The sequence below is a fragment of the Aquarana catesbeiana genome, linkage group LG03 (assembly GCF_042186555.1).
Source record: "Aquarana catesbeiana isolate 2022-GZ linkage group LG03, ASM4218655v1, whole genome shotgun sequence".
Taxonomy (NCBI): Eukaryota; Metazoa; Chordata; class Amphibia; order Anura; family Ranidae; genus Aquarana; species Aquarana catesbeiana.
Genome location: NC_133326.1, coordinates 196417131 through 196434630, shown reverse-complemented (window position 1 = coordinate 196434630; position 17500 = coordinate 196417131). Strand labels below are relative to the sequence as shown.

The 17500-nt window shown below is 40.7% G+C and overlaps 1 protein-coding gene across 1 annotated transcript in view; it reads right to left on the bottom strand.

The window, feature by feature from the left end:
• CPNE8 (copine 8) overlaps nucleotides 1-17258 on the bottom strand; it is a 442845-nt gene extending 425587 nt beyond the window's left edge. Inside the window, exon 1 of the mRNA XM_073619694.1 lies at nucleotides 16983-17258. Within this exon, the coding sequence (XP_073475795.1) occupies nucleotides 16983-17251 (269 nt within the window). The 5' untranslated portion in view covers nucleotides 17252-17258. The remainder of the gene's footprint in view (nucleotides 1-16982) is intronic.
• Between the last annotated feature and the right edge of the window lie 242 nt (nucleotides 17259-17500).

The following is a 17500-nucleotide window of genomic DNA, read 5'->3' as shown; positions in this document are numbered from 1 at the left end:
GTCCCCAATTCATGTGCTGACAGTACAGAACAGCACAGGGTAAATCAGGACTGTCCAGAGGATCAGGGGTCCTACAGCTTAATAGGACATTCAAAGTAGAATGAAAACTCCTCCTACAAGCTTTAACCAGTGCTCGGCCAGACACAAGTCATAAGACTGCAATATGCTGCTGATGAAAAAAGGTATTTAGCAGTTTATATTTACTAATATATTTGCATTTCTATGTTTTGTGTACTGTGGGTGACCAGATATAGTGAATGCAGGGTCCTGGGTTTAGTAACACTTTAAAGACTGGTTATTATTAAGTACAGTCTTCAGTCTCACTAAGCTGATACGAGGGGGTGCTGATAAGGATTAAGCCTTTCCCAGAAAAAAATTAGATATGAAGCTGTAAATTTCAGGGTGTACTGGACAATTTGTCTATATTCAATGGTGTACAAATCAACTACCTATGATTTAAACTTATCTTTCTTTTTCAGGTCCAAAGTGAACACGGCAGCACCTCAAGAAAAATTTACGTGGAAGAGCATAGGAAAGGTGCGAAGCAGATCCAAAATGTCAGTGGCCCTTCGTATGCAACAGTTAAACGTTGGGTTGTCAATTTTAAAACTGCCCATTTCGGTGTTGAAAGTGAGAAGCCCAGTGGAAGGCCTGTTTCCATCTCTGTGCCTGCAAATGTGAAAGCCATCCATGACATGATCATGGAGGACCACCGAATATCAGCCAAAAGTATTGTTACATATCTGGGAATGTTACATGAGAGAGTTGGTGCTTTTATCCACAACGACTTGGAAATGAGAAAGCTTGCAGCAAAGTGGATCCCAAAACTTTTGACAACCGAACAAAAAGCATAACCGCATGGAGACATCGGTGGCTGTTTTGGAACATTTTGCAAGAAATTAGTCAGATTTCCTGGACAAACTGGTAGCTGGTGATGAGACATGGATCTGCTGTTATGATCCTGAGACAAAGGAACAGTCTAAGGAATGGAGGCACAGTGGTTCCCCCCGCGTCAAAGAACTTCTGTGTGCAAAGGTCAGTGCAGAAGCAATGGCAACAGTTTTTTGGGATAAGGAGGGAGTTCTGCTGGTGGACTACCTCCAAAAGCGTTCAACCATCAATGCAACATATTACTGTGCTTTATTGACGATGTTGAGGCAAAATATCAAGGAAAAATGTTGAGGAAAGCTCTCCAAAGGTGTTGCATGACAAGCCTCGTCACACACTGCAGGTGAAACAATGGCAAAATTGACCTCCTTAGGCTTTCAAGTGATTCCCCATCCACATTATTCGCCCGACCTGGCTCCTTCTATCATCTGTTCCCCAATCTCAAAAAACACCTAAAATAGACAACGATTTGGGAGCGTTCAGGAGACAACTAATACTACAAATGAGTGGTTACACCAGCAGTCGGATTCTTCAGACTGCTTAAGAAGCTGCAGGAAGATGTCGCAAGCGCATTGACTTCCTGTGGGAATATGTAGAATAGTGTAGCAGTTACAGCTTCCAATCTCAATTTTTTCTGGGTAAGGCTCAATACTTATTAGCACCCCCTTGTACATTTGCACTGTGAGAAGGAGCCGTGAACAATCGTTGTGCAGCACTATGGAGTAGGAAGCACAGACTGTTTATATAAAGGCTACTCCCATTAATACAAATAAACACATTGACTGATTACACAATTTATACTGGCTCATATCCTGTAAATGAAAATTGGATGAACCTGGCCAAGAAAGCCTCATCTTTTTGGCAAATTACTAATTTATGATTCTCATTAATACATACAAGCAGATTTTTCTGATCCACAGAGAATCACTTAATTTGTGGATCCATTTTAATTCATGGGTTATGCATTTCTGAACAGATAAGTTACATTTGCAAAAATACATTCAAGCAAACCAAACATTTGTGTTTCACAGATAAAAAAAAACTCTCTGAATTCACTAACTTGTATTTGTTCAGAATAACTTATAATGTGCATTTTGGAGACTGGGGCAGTTTTTTTTTTTTGCATTAACATATAACTGACCAACCAAGCAATTTGTTACCACTACAGACAGTGTGCACATCTAGTTTACAGCTGAGAGTGAGATCTGCCAGCCAGTACAGACAGGGTTAATTAGTAAACATACCTTCACAGGCTCCTCCTTATCATTACATAGAATGGGAAGGTCAAGTATTTTATAGGATTTTTCATTGAATAACAAAGGTAAACAGTCATTTGTAAAGGTGTTATCCCAATCTGGCTGCCAAAGTGGAAATAAACTTTAAACAAGGTTAGTAGGCTCTGAGACCAGTAGTAAAATATAGGTGGGGGCAGACTAGTTTTCAACTTTGTTTCCCCTCAAAGTTGATATATGCATCTATAGGGTTTCTGGGGCCGCCGCGGTGGGGATGCTCAAGAACGCATTGGAAGAGGCATGCTGGCATTACAGGCTTTGAAATATTTTTCCAGGTCTACATCATTTTATACAGACAGGTTTAGTTTTACCATTAACAGATGTAATGGATATATAACAAAACTAACAATGTGTAATATGCACAAATCAGTGAATTGACCACTAAATTTATAAAAAAAAAAAAAAACTGTATATATCAGGTACACTTATAAAGTATTTGAGTCAAAGGTCTATTTTAAAAATAGAGATGTTGTTTCAATGGTGATTCAACTTTTACTAAAGCTTGAAAAATGGCTTTGTGTACATTGTATAAGCTTTAACTAAAAATTACCTTCACATTTTTAGGTCACATGCACACAGGTATCAAAATACATGCATTTGGAGTTTGTTTCTAAATGCATCTGGAAGCATGTAATTCACACCTAGATGTTCAGTTGCATCTAGGTGCATTTAGTCTGGCTGTGTCTCAGAACACCAGGTTTTCTGCAGCTAAACATACACTATATTGTCAAAAGTATTGGGACCCCTGCCTTTACACTTACACACAAACTTTAATGGCATCCCAGTCTTAAGCCTCAACACACGCAGATTGTTGGCAGGGGATTGTCTTTTGACCGACTGTTGTCCTAAAATCTGACCATTAGTACACTCCTGACAACTGTTGTCCAACTTTCGGCAACAAATGTTGGATGGCAGGCTAGTAAATTTTCAGCGGACAGCGGTCTGTTGTCCAATTTTCGTATCGTCAGCACACAAGTCCGTCACACAAAAGTCGAAAGTACAAACACGCATGCTCGGAATCAATGCTCACCAAACACGAAATTAGCAGAAGGGGCCCAAAGGGTGGTGCTCAAGAATTGAAATTCCTTGTAGTACGTCACTACATTTGTGTTTGTTGTCCGACAATTGTGTACCATTAGTATACAAGACAAGTTCCTGGCAAACGCCCTTTGGACCAAAATGAGATGCTCGGTTGGCCAACAATCGGATCGTGTGTATGAGGCTTTAGTCTGTAGGGTTCAATATTGAGTTGGCCCACCCTTTGCAGCTATAACAGCTTCAACTTTTCTGGGAAAACTGTCTACAAGGTTTAGGAGTGTGTCTATGGGAATGTTTAACCATTCTTCCAGAAGCACATTTGTGAGGTCAGACACTGATGTTAGACAAGAAGGCCTGGCTCGCAGTCTCCACTCTAATTCATTCCAAAGGTAATATGTCTGGTTGAGGTCAGAACTCCGTGCAGGCCAGTCAAGTTCCTCCACCCCAAACTTGTGCATCCATGTCTTTATGGACCTTGCTTTGTGCACTGGTCCAAATCATTTGACGGAGGGAAGATTATGGTGTTGGGTTTGGCCCCTTAGTTCCAGTGAAGGGAACTCTTAAGGCGTCAGCATACCAAGACAATTTGGACAATTTCATTCTCCTAACTTTGTGGGAACAGTTTGGCAATGGCCCCTTCCTGTTTCAACACGACTGTGCACCAGTGCACAAAGCAAGGTCCATAAAGACATGGATGAGCGAGTTTGGGGTGGAGGAACTTTCCTGCATTGTCAACCAGATTGATCTTCTCCCCACCAGAGCCTGCTCCTCATCAACATCATGCAAGTTCTCCCCCCAGCAGCAACCAATAGGACACTCACAGGATTCAAATGGGGATACCTGGTGAGCCACAGCAGAACCAATAGTAAACCCCCAAATATAACTGGTACTGTAGGGATATTTTAGCTTGCTGTCCACCATTTTAGTTATAAAATATGTATCCATCTTAGAATAATATGTATATGTGACGTCTATCAAAAATTTGTTTCAATTTCTTGTAAATGGCCTGACTTCTTTTAAATGACGTATAAGTCCTTTCCTGTTGTTAGTTTCTATATGAGTTATTAATATTCTATTTAAACATCTTGTATGTCTGTAACTTTACCATACATTAATGAAGGGGTTGGACTTTTGTTGTGATGTCATGTTGGTTATATAAGTGAAAATACGGAAGTAAAAGATTGGATCATTCTGAATTGCATGCCTTGTGTGTGTCATAATTTCTTGTCAGAATGATCTCCAGATCTGAATGGGTTTGAAGGAACACTCTAATCAGGATATCATACGAGGGTTCACTTGCTTTTAGAACATACATACACTCCAACAGGTACCACATACAGTGTGGAGCTTGCCAGCTCTCAGCTTTTAACCATTAATGCTAAAACTGAAAGGTTACCTAGATCAAGGGACTCAAGCTTATCAAGCTGTGCTGTACATCTGTCTTCGCAACCAGAGCAGCACACTGCTCTAAGCTTAGTCCCCATCTGTGGGAGATCCACCACCCACCACTTGGAACCAAGGTGTGGCTCGCCATAAACTATGATGTGACTACTGGGAAAACACCACTGTTGCCTTAGATACAGCCATAGCCCAGGGGCTCTCTAAGCAAACTCCAGTTCTAGCCCAAACACTCAAGCATCAGTCTCCTCCACCAACTGCATTTAACCACTTAAGGACCGCCTAACGCCGATTTACGTCGGCAAGGCGGCACGGGCAGGCAAAATCACGTACATGTACGTGATTTGCCTCTCGCGGGTGGGGGGTCCGATCGGACCCCCCCCCGGTGCCCGAAGCGGTCCCGTTCTGTTCCCCGGCGATCCGAGATGAGGGGGAGGCCATCCGTTCGTGGCCCCCCCCTCGCGATCGCCGCCGGCCAATGGGAACACTCCTTTGCTGCTGTATGCTAAACAGCAGCAAAGGAAATGATGTCATCTCCCCTCGGCTCGGTATTTTCCGTTCCAGCGCCGAGGGGAGAAGACATCAATGTGAGTGCACAACACACACACACACAGTAGAACATGCCAGGCATACAAAACACCCCGATCCCCCCCCCGATCGCCCCCCGATCCCCCCCCAATCACCCCCCCCCCCCCCCTGTCACAAACTGACACCAGCAGGTTTTTTTTTTTTTTTTTTCTGATTACTGCATAGTGTCAGTTTGTGACAGTTACAGTGTTGGGACAGTGAATATTACCCCCCTTTAGGTCTAGGGTACCCCCCTAACCCCCCCTAATAAAGTTTTAACCCCTTGATCACCCCCTGTCACCAGTGTTGCTAAGCGATCATTTTTCTGATCGCTGTATTAGTGTCGCTGGTGACGCTAGTTAGTGAGGTAAATATTTAGGTTCGCCGTCAGCGTTTTATAGTGACAGGGACCCCCATATACTACCTAATAAATGTTTTAACCCCTTGATTGCCCCCTAGTTAACCCTTTCACCACTGATCACCGTATAACCGTTACGGGTGACGCAGGTTAGTTCGTTTATTTTTTATAGTGTCAGGGCACCCGCCGTTTATTACCTAATAAAGGTTTAGCCCCCTGATCGCCCGGCGGTGATATGCGTCGCCCCAGGCAGCGTCAGATTAGCGCCAGTACCGCTAACACCCACGCACGCAGCATGCGCCTCCCTTAGTGGTATAGTATCTGATCGGATCAATATCTGATCTGATCAGATCTATACTAGCGTCCCCAGCAGTTTAGGGTTCCCAAAAACACAGTGTTAGCGGGATCAGCCCAGATACCCGCTAGCACCTGCGTTTTGCCCCTCCGCCCAGTCCACCCAAGTGCAGTATCGATCGATCACTGTCACTTACAAAACACTAAACGCATAACTGCAGCGTTCGCAGAGTCAGGCCTGATCCCTGCGATCGCTAACAGTTTTTTTGGTAGCATTTTGGTGAACTGGCAAGCAAGCACCAGGCAGCGTCAGGTTAGCGCCAGTACCGCTAACACCCACGCACGCACCGTACACCTCCCTTAGTGGTATAGTATCTGATCGGATCAATATCTGATCCGATCAGATCTATACTAGCGTCCCCAGCAGTTTAGGGTTCCCAAAAACGCAGTGTTAGCGGGATCAGCCCAGATACCTGCTAGCACCTGCGTTGTGCCCCTCCGCCCGGCCCAGCCCAGCCCACCCAAGTGCAGTATCGATCGATCACTGACACTTACAAGGCACTAAACGCATAACTGCAGCGTTCGCAGAGTCAGGCCTGATCCCTGCGATCGCTAACAGTTTTTTTGGTAGCATTTTGGTGAACTAGCAAGCACCGGCCCCAGGCAGCGTCAGGTTAGCGCCAGTACCGCTAACACCCACGCACGCAGCATACGCCTCCTTTAGTGGTATAGTATCTGAACGGATCAATATCTGATCCGATCAGATCAGATCTATACTAGCGTCCCCAGCAGTTTAGGGTTCCCAAAAACGCAGTGTTAGCGGGATCAACCCAGATACCTGCTAGCACCTGCGTTTTGCCCCTCCGCCCGGCCCAGTCCAGCCCACCCAAGTGCAGTATCGATCGATCACTGTCACTTACAAAACACTAAACGCATTACTGCAGCGTTCGCAGAGTCAGGCCTGATCCCTGCGATCGCTAACAGTTTTTTTGGAAGCTTTTTATTGAACTGGCAAGCACCAGCGGCCTAGTACACCCCGGTCGTAGTCAAACCAGCACTGCAGTAACACTTGGTGACGTGGCGAGTCCCATAAGTGCAGTTCAAGCTGGTGAGGTGACAAGCACAAGTAGTGTCCCGCTGCCACCAAAAAGACAAACACAGGCCCGTCGTGCCCATAGTGCCCTTCCTGCTGCATTCGCCAATCCTAATTGGGAACCCACCACTTCTGCAGCGCCCGTACTTCCCCCATTCACATCCCCCAACGAAATGCAGTCGGCTGCATGAGAGGCATTTTTATGTGCTCCCGAGTACCCCTACCCAACGAACCCCCCCCAAAAAGATGTTGTGTCTGCAGCAAACGCGGATATAGGCGTGACACCCGCTATTATTGTCCCTTCTGTCCTGACAATCCTGGTCTTTGCATTGGTGAATGTTTTGAACGCTACCATACACTAGTTGAGTATTAGCGTAGGGTACAGCATTGCACAGACTAGGCACACTTTCACAGGGTCTCCCAAGATGCCATCGCATTTTGAGAGACCCGAACCTGGAACCGGTTACAGTTATAAAAGTTAGTTACAAAAAAAGTGTAAAAAAAAAAAAAATATATATAAAATAAAAAAAAATAGTTGTCGTTTTATTGTTCTCTCTCTATTCTCTCTCTCTATTGTTCTGCTCTTTTTTTACTGTATTCTATTCTGCAGTGTTGTTATTGTTATTGTTATTATGTTTTATCATGTTTGTTTTTCAGGTATGTAATTATTTATACTTTATTGTTTACTGTGCTTTATTGTTAACCATTTTTTTGTCTTCAGGTACGCCATTCACAACTTTGAGTGGTTATACCAGAATGATGCCTGCAGGTTTAGGTATCATCTTGGTATCATTCTTTTCAGCCAGCGGTCGGCTTTCATGTAAAAGCAATCCTAGCGGCTAATTAGCCTCTAGACTGCCTTTACAAGCCGTGGGAGGGAATGCCCCCCCCCCCCACCGTCTTCCGTGTTTTTCTCTGGCTCTCCTGTCTCAACACGGAACCTGAGAATGCAGCCGGTGATTCAGCCAGCTGACCATAGAGCTGATCAGAGACAAGAGTGGCTCCAAACATCTCTATGGCCTAAGAAACCGGAAGCTACGAGCATTTTATGACTTAGATTTCGCCGGATGTAAATAGCGCCATTGGGAAATTGGGGAAGCATTTTATCACACCGATCTTGGTGTGGTCAGATGCTTTGAGGGCAGAGGAGAGATCTAGGGTCTAATAGACCCCAATTTTTTCAAAAAAGAGTACCTGTCACTACCTATTGCTATCATAGGGGATATTTACATTCCCCGAGATAACAATAAAAATGATTTAAAAAAAAAAAAATGAAAGGAACAGTTTAAAAATAAGATAAAAAAGCAAAAAAATAATAAAGAAAAAAAAAAAAAAAAAAAAAAGCACCCCTGTCGCCCCCTGCTCTTGCGCTAAGGCGAACGCAAGCGGCGGTCTGTCGTCAAACGTAAACAGCAATTGCACCATGCATGTGAGGTATCGCCGCGAAGGTCAGATCGAGGGCAGTAATTTTTGCAGTAGACCTCCTCTGTAGATCTAAAGTGGTAACCTGTAAAGGCTTTTAAAGGCTTTTAAAAATGTATTTATTTTGTTGCCACTGCACGTTTGTGCGCAATTGTAAAGCATGTCATGTTTGGTATCCATGTACTCGGTCTAAGATCATCTTTTTTATTTCATCAAACATTTGGGCAATATAGTGTGTTTTAGTGCATTAAAATTTAAAAAAGTGTGTTTTTTCCCCAAAAAATGCGTTTGAAAAATCGCTGCGCAAATACTGTGTGAAAAAAAAAAATGAAACACCCACCATTTTAATCTGTAGGGCATTTGCTTTAAAAAAATATATAATGTTTGGGGGTTCAAAGTAATTTTCTTGCAAAAAAAAAAAAACTTTTTCATGTAAAAAATAAGTGTCAGAAAGGGCTTTGTCTTCAAGTGGTTAGAAGAGTGGGTGATGTGTGACATAAGCTTCTAAATGTTGTGCATAAAATGCCAGGACAGTTCAAAACCCCCCCAAATGACCCCATTTTGGAAAGTAGACACCCCAAGCTATTTGCTGAGAGGCATGTCGAGTCCATGGAATATTTTATATTGCGACACAAGTTGCGGGAAAGAGACAAATTTTTTTTTTTTTTTTTTTTTTTTTGCACAAAGTTGTCACTAAATGATATATTGCTCAAACATGCCATGGGAATATGTGAAATTACACCCCAAAATACATTCTGCTGCTTCTCCTGAGTACGGGGATACCACATGTGTGAGACTTTTTGGGAGCCTAGCCGTGTACGGGACCCCGAAAACCAAGCACCGCCTTCAGGCTTTCTAAGGGGCGTGAATTTTTGATTTCACTCTTCACTGCCTATCACAGTTTCGGAGGCCATGGAATGCCCAGGTGGCACAAAACCCCCCCAAATGACCCCATTTTGGAAAGTAGACACCCCAAGCTATTTGCTGAGAGGTATAGTGAGTATTTTGCAGACCTCACTTTTTGTCACAAAGTTTTGAAATTTGAAAAAAGAAAAAAAAAAAAAGTTTTTTCTTGTCTTTCTTCATTTTCAAAAACAAATGAGAGCTGCAAAATACTCACCATGCCTCTCAGCAAATAGCTTGGGGTGTCTACTTTCCAAAATGGGGTCATTTGGGGGGGGTTTGTGCCACCTGGGCATTCCATGGCCTCCGAAACGGTGTTAGGCAGTGAAGAGTAAAATCAAAAATTCACGCCCTTAAAAACGCTGAAGGCGGTGATTGGTTTTCGGGGCCCCGTACGCGGCTAGGCTCCCAAAAAGTCCCACACATGTGGTATCCCCATACTCAGGAGAAGCAGCTAAATGTATTTTGGGGTGCAATTCCACATAGGCCCATGGCCTGTGTGAGCAATATATCATTTAGTGACAACTTTGTGCAAAAAAAAAAAAAAAAAAAAAAAAAAGTGTCACTTTCCCGCAACTTGTGTCAAAATATAAAATATTCCATGGACTCAATATGCCTCTCAGCAAATAGCTTGGGGTGTCTACTTTCCAAAATGGGGTCATTTGGGGGGGGGTTGTGCCACCTGGGCATTCCATGGCCTCCGAAACTGTGATAGGCAGTGAAGAGTGAAATCAAAAAGTTACACCCTTAGAAATCCTGAAGGCGGTGATTGGTTTTCGGGGTCCCATACGCGGCTAGGCTCCCAAAAAGTCCCACACATGTGGTATCCCCGTACTCAGGAGAAGTAGCTGAATATATTTTGGGGTGCAATTCCACATAGGCCCATGGCCTGTGTGAGCAATATATCATTTAGTGACAACTTTTTGTAAATATTTTTTTTTTTTTTTTTTTTTGTCATTATTCAATCACTTGGGACAAAAAAAATAAATATTCAATGGGTTCAACATGCCTATCAGCAATTTCCTTGGGGTGTCTACTTTCCAAAATGGGGTCATTTGGGGGGGTTTTGTACTGCCCTGCCATTTTAGCACCTCAAGAAATGACATAGGCAGTCATAAACTAAAAGCTGTGTAAATTCCAGAAAATGTACCCTAGTTTGTAGACGCTATAACTTTTGCGCAAACCAATAAATATACGCTTATTGACATTTTTTTTACCAAAGACATGTGGCCGAATACATTTTGGCCTAAATGTATGACTAAAATTGAGTTTATTGGATTTTTTTTATAACAAAAAGTAGAAAATATCATTTTTTTTCAAAATTTTCGGTCTTTTTCCGTTTATAGCGCAAAAAATAAAAACTGCAGAAGTGATCAAATACCATCAAAAGAAAGCTCTATTTGTGGGAAGAAAAGGACGCAAATTTCGTTTGGGTACAGCATTGCATAACCGCGCAATTAGCAGTTAAAGCGACGCAGTGCCAAATTGGAAAAAGACCTCTGGTCCTTAGGCAGCATAATGGTCCGGGGCTCAAGTGGTTAATTCAGAAGCAGATAAACCTATATTGTTGAAAGAATTTATCAAGTTCATTCCTATTAAAAGAAGAATTTTATCTTCTAGTCCAAAAAGCCTGCGACACCTGTCATTCCAGAATCAAAGCACTACATGAAGATTTTCAGGTTCTCACCAATCATGTTGAAACACTGGAAGATGAGCCCCAAACCTCTAAACATTAGATTCATGTGCTGCATACCAAAACTGCAGCACACACATTCTACTATCAGACACAATCAACGTCACTTGGAAGATCTAGACAATAGGAGTCGTAGAAATAATATCAAAATGAAGGGTCTTACAAAAGTTGCAAAATCAAAAGACCAAAAGAGACTCTACATGAAATTTTTAACAATATCTTGGGTGAACCTTAAAGACACAAGACACACACATTATGCAACAACTCCTGATGACCCTCTGAGATGCCAATATTTCATATCACTGGGGGTTGCTCTTCAGCTTAACTTTTAGAAGGGATGGAAAATCTGTGACTTGTATATTACCCCAAACTCTCGACCTTGCTCACACAGGCAGATTCTTTTATTTATTTTTTGACAGCTCTAGAAAGTGATCTGTGGTGAATCACATTTCAGAGCTGATTAAGGTATGGAGGAAAATATGTCACCTCCTGGATATCTGGGTTTTTTTAAGGCAACCTTACTGCAAGCAAGGGCATTAGATGTAGTTGCCTGTCAAAGTGGCATGCTGTATACCATTTGTGGCGTTGTGACTGCAGCAATGTGCACAGCCATGTCTACCAGCAATGTTAGCTTGCTGCTCAGCAATCAGAGGGGCAGTATAAAATTTGAGCATCAACTGCCTGTTTTCACTGCCCCTCTATTGCCTAGGTGGAGATATTTGGAGATATTTATATGTGAGTGCAAACCGGAAAAATGCTTTTCTGGATTCCTCATACCTAGTGGGCTGTACCGGATACAGATGGAGAAGGGCGATGTGATCTGAATATACTAAACACAAGTGCCTTTTTACTTCTATATGTATAGATGGTCAAAATTGTTTGGTAAACTTACATCTATCTTTGGTGGTGGTGGTGGCGGCGGCAATCACGTGGATCATTATAAGCAATTGTGGTGGTATTTGATGTTTTACTTTATCTTGTATTACTTTATCTTAATACACATACTGATGGAAAGTACTTTTATTACTATATGATTTGAATATTTTGTTTGGGGAGATTGATATGATTAGCATGGCAGATATTTTTTAAGTTTCTCTTTGTGATAAATATCTCATAAAACTGTTGCAGCTTTTCAATACACTCTCTTTTCACTATTTACGCACATAGGTGTAGTTATTATGATTCTTTTCTTTTTAGATAATACATAATACATTTATTAGGGCCTGTATCAAAGGTTTTTTGTTTGCATCAGATAAGTTTTGCATTCCCATACAAGTCTATGCTTGATGAATCACAGCTGGCTCTCCATTACACATGTACAAGATCAAGTGGAGCAGGTACAGTGTGGACAAAAATGTCACTCTCTAGATGTACAAAGCTGGTAGAGACATACCCAAAAAAACTTGCAGCTGTAATTGCAGCAAAAGGTGGTTCTACAAAGTATTGACTCGGGGGCTGAATACAAATGCATGCCACACTTTTCACATACATTATTTATATACAGCATATTTGTAAGTAAATGTTGAAAACCATTTCTCATTTTCCTTCCGCTTCACAATAATGTGCCACTTTGTGTTGGTCTATCACATAAAATCTCAATAAAATACATTTACATTTTTGGTTGTAACATGACAAAATGTGGAACATTTTAAGGGGTATGAATACTTTTTCAAGGCACTGTAGTCTGGTCCTGCAGCCTCCTGGGATGCATAAAGTTATCCCAGGAGACTGTGGGCAGGTGGATGGGGTGTTGGGCTGAGATTACATCATTCTCACCTAGTTGAGGAACGAGGAACTATGAGCGGTTAATGGCCAAAAAAATAGTACTCAACCCCCCCCCCCCCACCACCACCACCAAAACATCTGATATTAAATTAGAGATGGGGAAGGGAAGAGACAGCAAACTTTAATCAGCAAATCTTCACATTTTGTAAATAATAGGTAAAGACCTAGGTTTCTTTACCACAGGACTTTATCTTAAAATAAATATTCAAGAATCCGTGAAACCACGTACCTCTTATCATTCCATAACAACATAGACAATTTTACATTCGCCAGGTTACAGCATGTATAAGTTCCTACCAAGAACTTAACGGTACAAGTCTTCAATTAAGTTAATTATCAGTAATACTTCAGAATATGCATTTACTTTTCCAATTTCCATAAACTAAACCCATTTTGGGCTTTACATAGCCAGATGAAATAAGCCCCCATGCTTTATCTTAACTTTGAGGGGGGCGGGGGTTTGAACTGCCCATTCTTTATCCAAAGACTTTGACTGTTGCATAAGCATTGGACACTCTTCTGCACACAAGTGGAGATGCGTTGCTAGGCAGTAAGTTACTGATCCAGAAAATAGCCTCGAAAGCTTTAAGATGCCACACTTATAGCCTTTTACTGGAACACAATATGTAATGCAATGTCTGTGTATAACACAATCTATTTCTGGTGGTTTGCATACCACACTCTCTCTCATTACTAGTTAAACATTTATCTCCATTTATACTAATATGGCTGCAGCATATTCTAGAGGGAAGTAAATGTCACCTGGTCCAGGGTTTATGAAAGGAGTCAGATTAATCATGGTTTCTGCATTCCATTCAGTATTACATATTTGATGCTAATATATTTGATTATTTTTGTAAAACAGACTACACATTTAAGTAATGTATCTATCCATCATCCTTAACAATAGAGTATAAAGGCGGATTAGATTGAGTGATTTCCACAGCGTTGCATGGGGAGGACTTATCAATATCAGTGTTAGCTAATTTAATTCTATGTTTTTAATTGAAACATAGATCTACAATATGATAAGTAGATATTTTATTAACAATAAAGACATAGGTTTGAAAATAATGTTCACAAATCCATAGGGTACTACAGAAACAAACTGGTATAAAACACACTTATAATCCAATGGGCGATGGGCATTCTCATATGTAAGTATTCTTCATTTGGGAGGTTGTGGGAATACAGGCAACCACTGGAACAATGTTGCAACCTTTTTTAAAACATTGGCTTTACCAACCTAAATTGATGTGATGCAACCCATGGTAACTGATTAGACATCAGGTTTCCAATGTGTATTGAAACTGGCTTGGTTGTTGTGGGTTAGAGCATACCGCTGTAGTCAGCCCCATGTTGGTAAATAAATATAAAATGTGGTTAATGGCATGAACCATGGATGTACTTGGATACTAATGAAGTATGTCACACTATATTCTGCCTTTTTTTAAAGTGGGTGTTATTTACCAACATGGGGCTAACTATAGTGGTATGAACTAACCCACAATAAGCAATCAGGAACCAACTTTTATTACCTTCACTACACATTAGAGCTAATGTCTTCTAATTTGGGTTGCATCACATCTATTTAGGTTAGTAAAGCCAATGTATGACAAATGGTTGCAAGTTGCAACAATATTTCAGTAGTTACTCATATTCCACAATCTCCCAAGTGAATGCTTACACAAAACATATCCTTATTTACCATATCAACTAAAAACAGGAAGGATTCAGTTTTCTATTGTCTCAGATGTTTAAAAAAAAAAAAAAAATTCCACATGGTGCACACACACACACACACAAGCACAACATTTGCTCTTTTTGCCTAGCCTGCTCCAGATCAATCAAACTAAATTATCTCCTGACTGGTATGAATTGCTGCACATATGAACTTTTCCACTTTGTTGGGCAGAAAAATATTTGTAGCGTTTGCATTACATCCTGAATCTAATCCCGGGTTGACTTACACAGCACATCACTTTTTCTTTTTTTTTTTTTTTTTTAAGCCTGCAGTGCTTTCCACTATTGTGCAATAGCTCAAAACCAAAAAGAAATGTGTTCCTGATTTCATAAAGTTAATAATACTCGGAAGCAGGAAGTATATTGTGTGGGACAACTGGCAGCTGAGTGCAGCTTGTTGACATGGCATCTTGTGAGTCACAGCTATCATCACATTTTTATATTCCAAAGTAATAAATTACAAAATCAAACCTTTAAGCCTTTTATACCTGGCTAGGAGGATATTTATGCAGATATAAAAATATTGATCATTTACAACATGAGTTCAAAGTGACACAAGTAAACAAACAACTAAAAACATAATAATAGCCAGCTTATGCTTTGGTAGCTAATCACTAACAATGACAAACAATTCCATGAAGATAGAAAAAAGCATCATCTGAACCATACGTCAGCCTATGGAAACTAGTGATTGAAAGCCTTCCTTGAAAATCTCTTCTCCTCTTTTGACAGTTTAGAAGTTATTTCATAAAAAATATATATTATAGCTATAGTGTACTACACAGTGATTACAACCTTCATTGAGGATATATTCTTGCTTTCATTACCAGTTATAAGCTCTATCTTATAGTTATAGGTTGCTATACAGTGCTCATAACCTACAGAGGGGAGATCCACTCTTCTCTTTTAGCAATGTAAAAGATATTTTCATTAGAAATACATCCTATAGGTATAGTGTACTATAGCTTAATTACAACCTTTACTGGTGATCTAGTCTGGTCTTTTAGCAGTGTAGAAGTTATTTTTATTATACATTTATATTATAGTTATAGTGCACTGTGTAGTGATTAAAAACGCTATGAGGAATCTGTTTACATGCTATTTTTATTATAAACATATCTTATAGCATACTATATAGTGATTAAAAAAACTTTAACCGTGGATCTAGTTTTCTCTTGTAGCTGTTTATATGCTACTTTTATTATAAATATATAGTATAGTTATAGTGTACAGTGTAGTGATTAAAAACCTTAAATCAAGGATCTTTTTTTCTCTTGTAGCTGTTTATATGTTTTTTTCTTATAAATATACGCTATCTTATAGGTATAGTGTACTATACAGTGCTAACAACCCTTCACCAAAGATCTACTCTTCTCAGTTTATAAGCTTTTTGTATATAATATATATATATATATATATATATATATATATATATATATATATATACACACACACACACACACATATATACATACACACACACACACATACATTGTTTACTACAACGTGATTAGAACTCTATCAAATATATTTTAACAGTTTACAAACTATTTTTATTGTCTTAATAAAATATATGTCTTAGAGATATAGTGTACCATAGAATGATTACAACCTTCACCAAGGATCTGTTCTTCTCTTTTGGCACTTATTTAAAATATATATATTAGTTATAGTGCCCCATACAGTGATAACAAGGATCTGTTCTCTTTTGGCACTTTTTTTAAATATATCTTTTAGTTATAGTGCACCATACAGTGATTAAAACCTTCATCAGAAGATCTAGTCTTCTCTTTTAGCAGTTTATAAACTATTTTTAAATTTGAACTATGTCTTGGTACCATACAATGATTAAAATCTTCAATGATCTGTTCTCTTTTGGCACTTTTTTAAAAATCTATCTTTTAGTTATAGTGCACCATACAATGATTAAAAACCTTCAGCAAAAGATCTAGTCTTCTCCTTTAGCAGTTTACAAACTATCTGTTCTAGGGATAGTACACAGTTCAACAGTTGTGAAATACTTTTGTCTTCCTTGTTGAGAGATGATGTACACACGATGGCATCACAGGATAATGACATGCACATTTCTAATGTATTGGATTTTGGCTTGAAAAGTGAAAGCTTTTAGATGAAGTGCCTAAACATTATGCACAGGAAGAAGACACTGGCTGACATCCAATCTAGACCGACAATGTAGAGAACCCTGTATGTAAGGAGTGCAGGACATAATGATCATTGTTTGTAATGTTTACATGTCAAACCAGAAGTCACTTCTTTTCTGATTCTGGGGCACTTTTAGGCAACACTAAAACACTCCCCATGGAAGAATGTAAGTAGATGAGCAGCCCAAGTCACAGATCACACACAATCTACTCCTAACAGCCCCGATCACACACAATCTACTCCTAACAGCCCCGATCACACACAATCTACTCCTAACAGCCCCGATCACACAAACTTGCCAGCACAGGAAACTTCCCCAGTAATAGAAGGGGATGGGATCCTCACCTGCAAGAGATTGTTAACTCCACTTTGGTGGCTGGGATGCTAGCGCTGAACGGGTTAAAGTCCCCTAGAGAAGCCGTACTCCTGTAGCCGAAATCCATCTCGTAGCCCAGTTTATCCGGTCCGAACATGGGGGCGGCGGAGGGGGGTCTGGAAGATCCTTTAAGGCGAGCCGATGAAGGAGGGAGGCGAGGAAGCAGCACCGATCTCCGGCGAGCACACAGCTCTGACAGCACGGAGCGAGGAGGATGCAGCATGCAGTGACAGCACATGGGAGGGGGGAGGAGGAAGGGGCGGGGCCACAGCTCACACTGTCAGCCTGGATCTTCCACATCTGGAAAAGCCTGGATCACTGAGAGCCCAACCCTATACTTGGCCAGAGATCACTCCACTCTGTCTGTGTCTACTCATCCCTGGGTGTCCTGGCTAGCTGCTCACTAAGACACAGCAGATGAACTCATGTAGACTAACTTAAGGTACAAGGAAAGAATGTAACCTGCAGTGATCCCCCTTCCAATGCT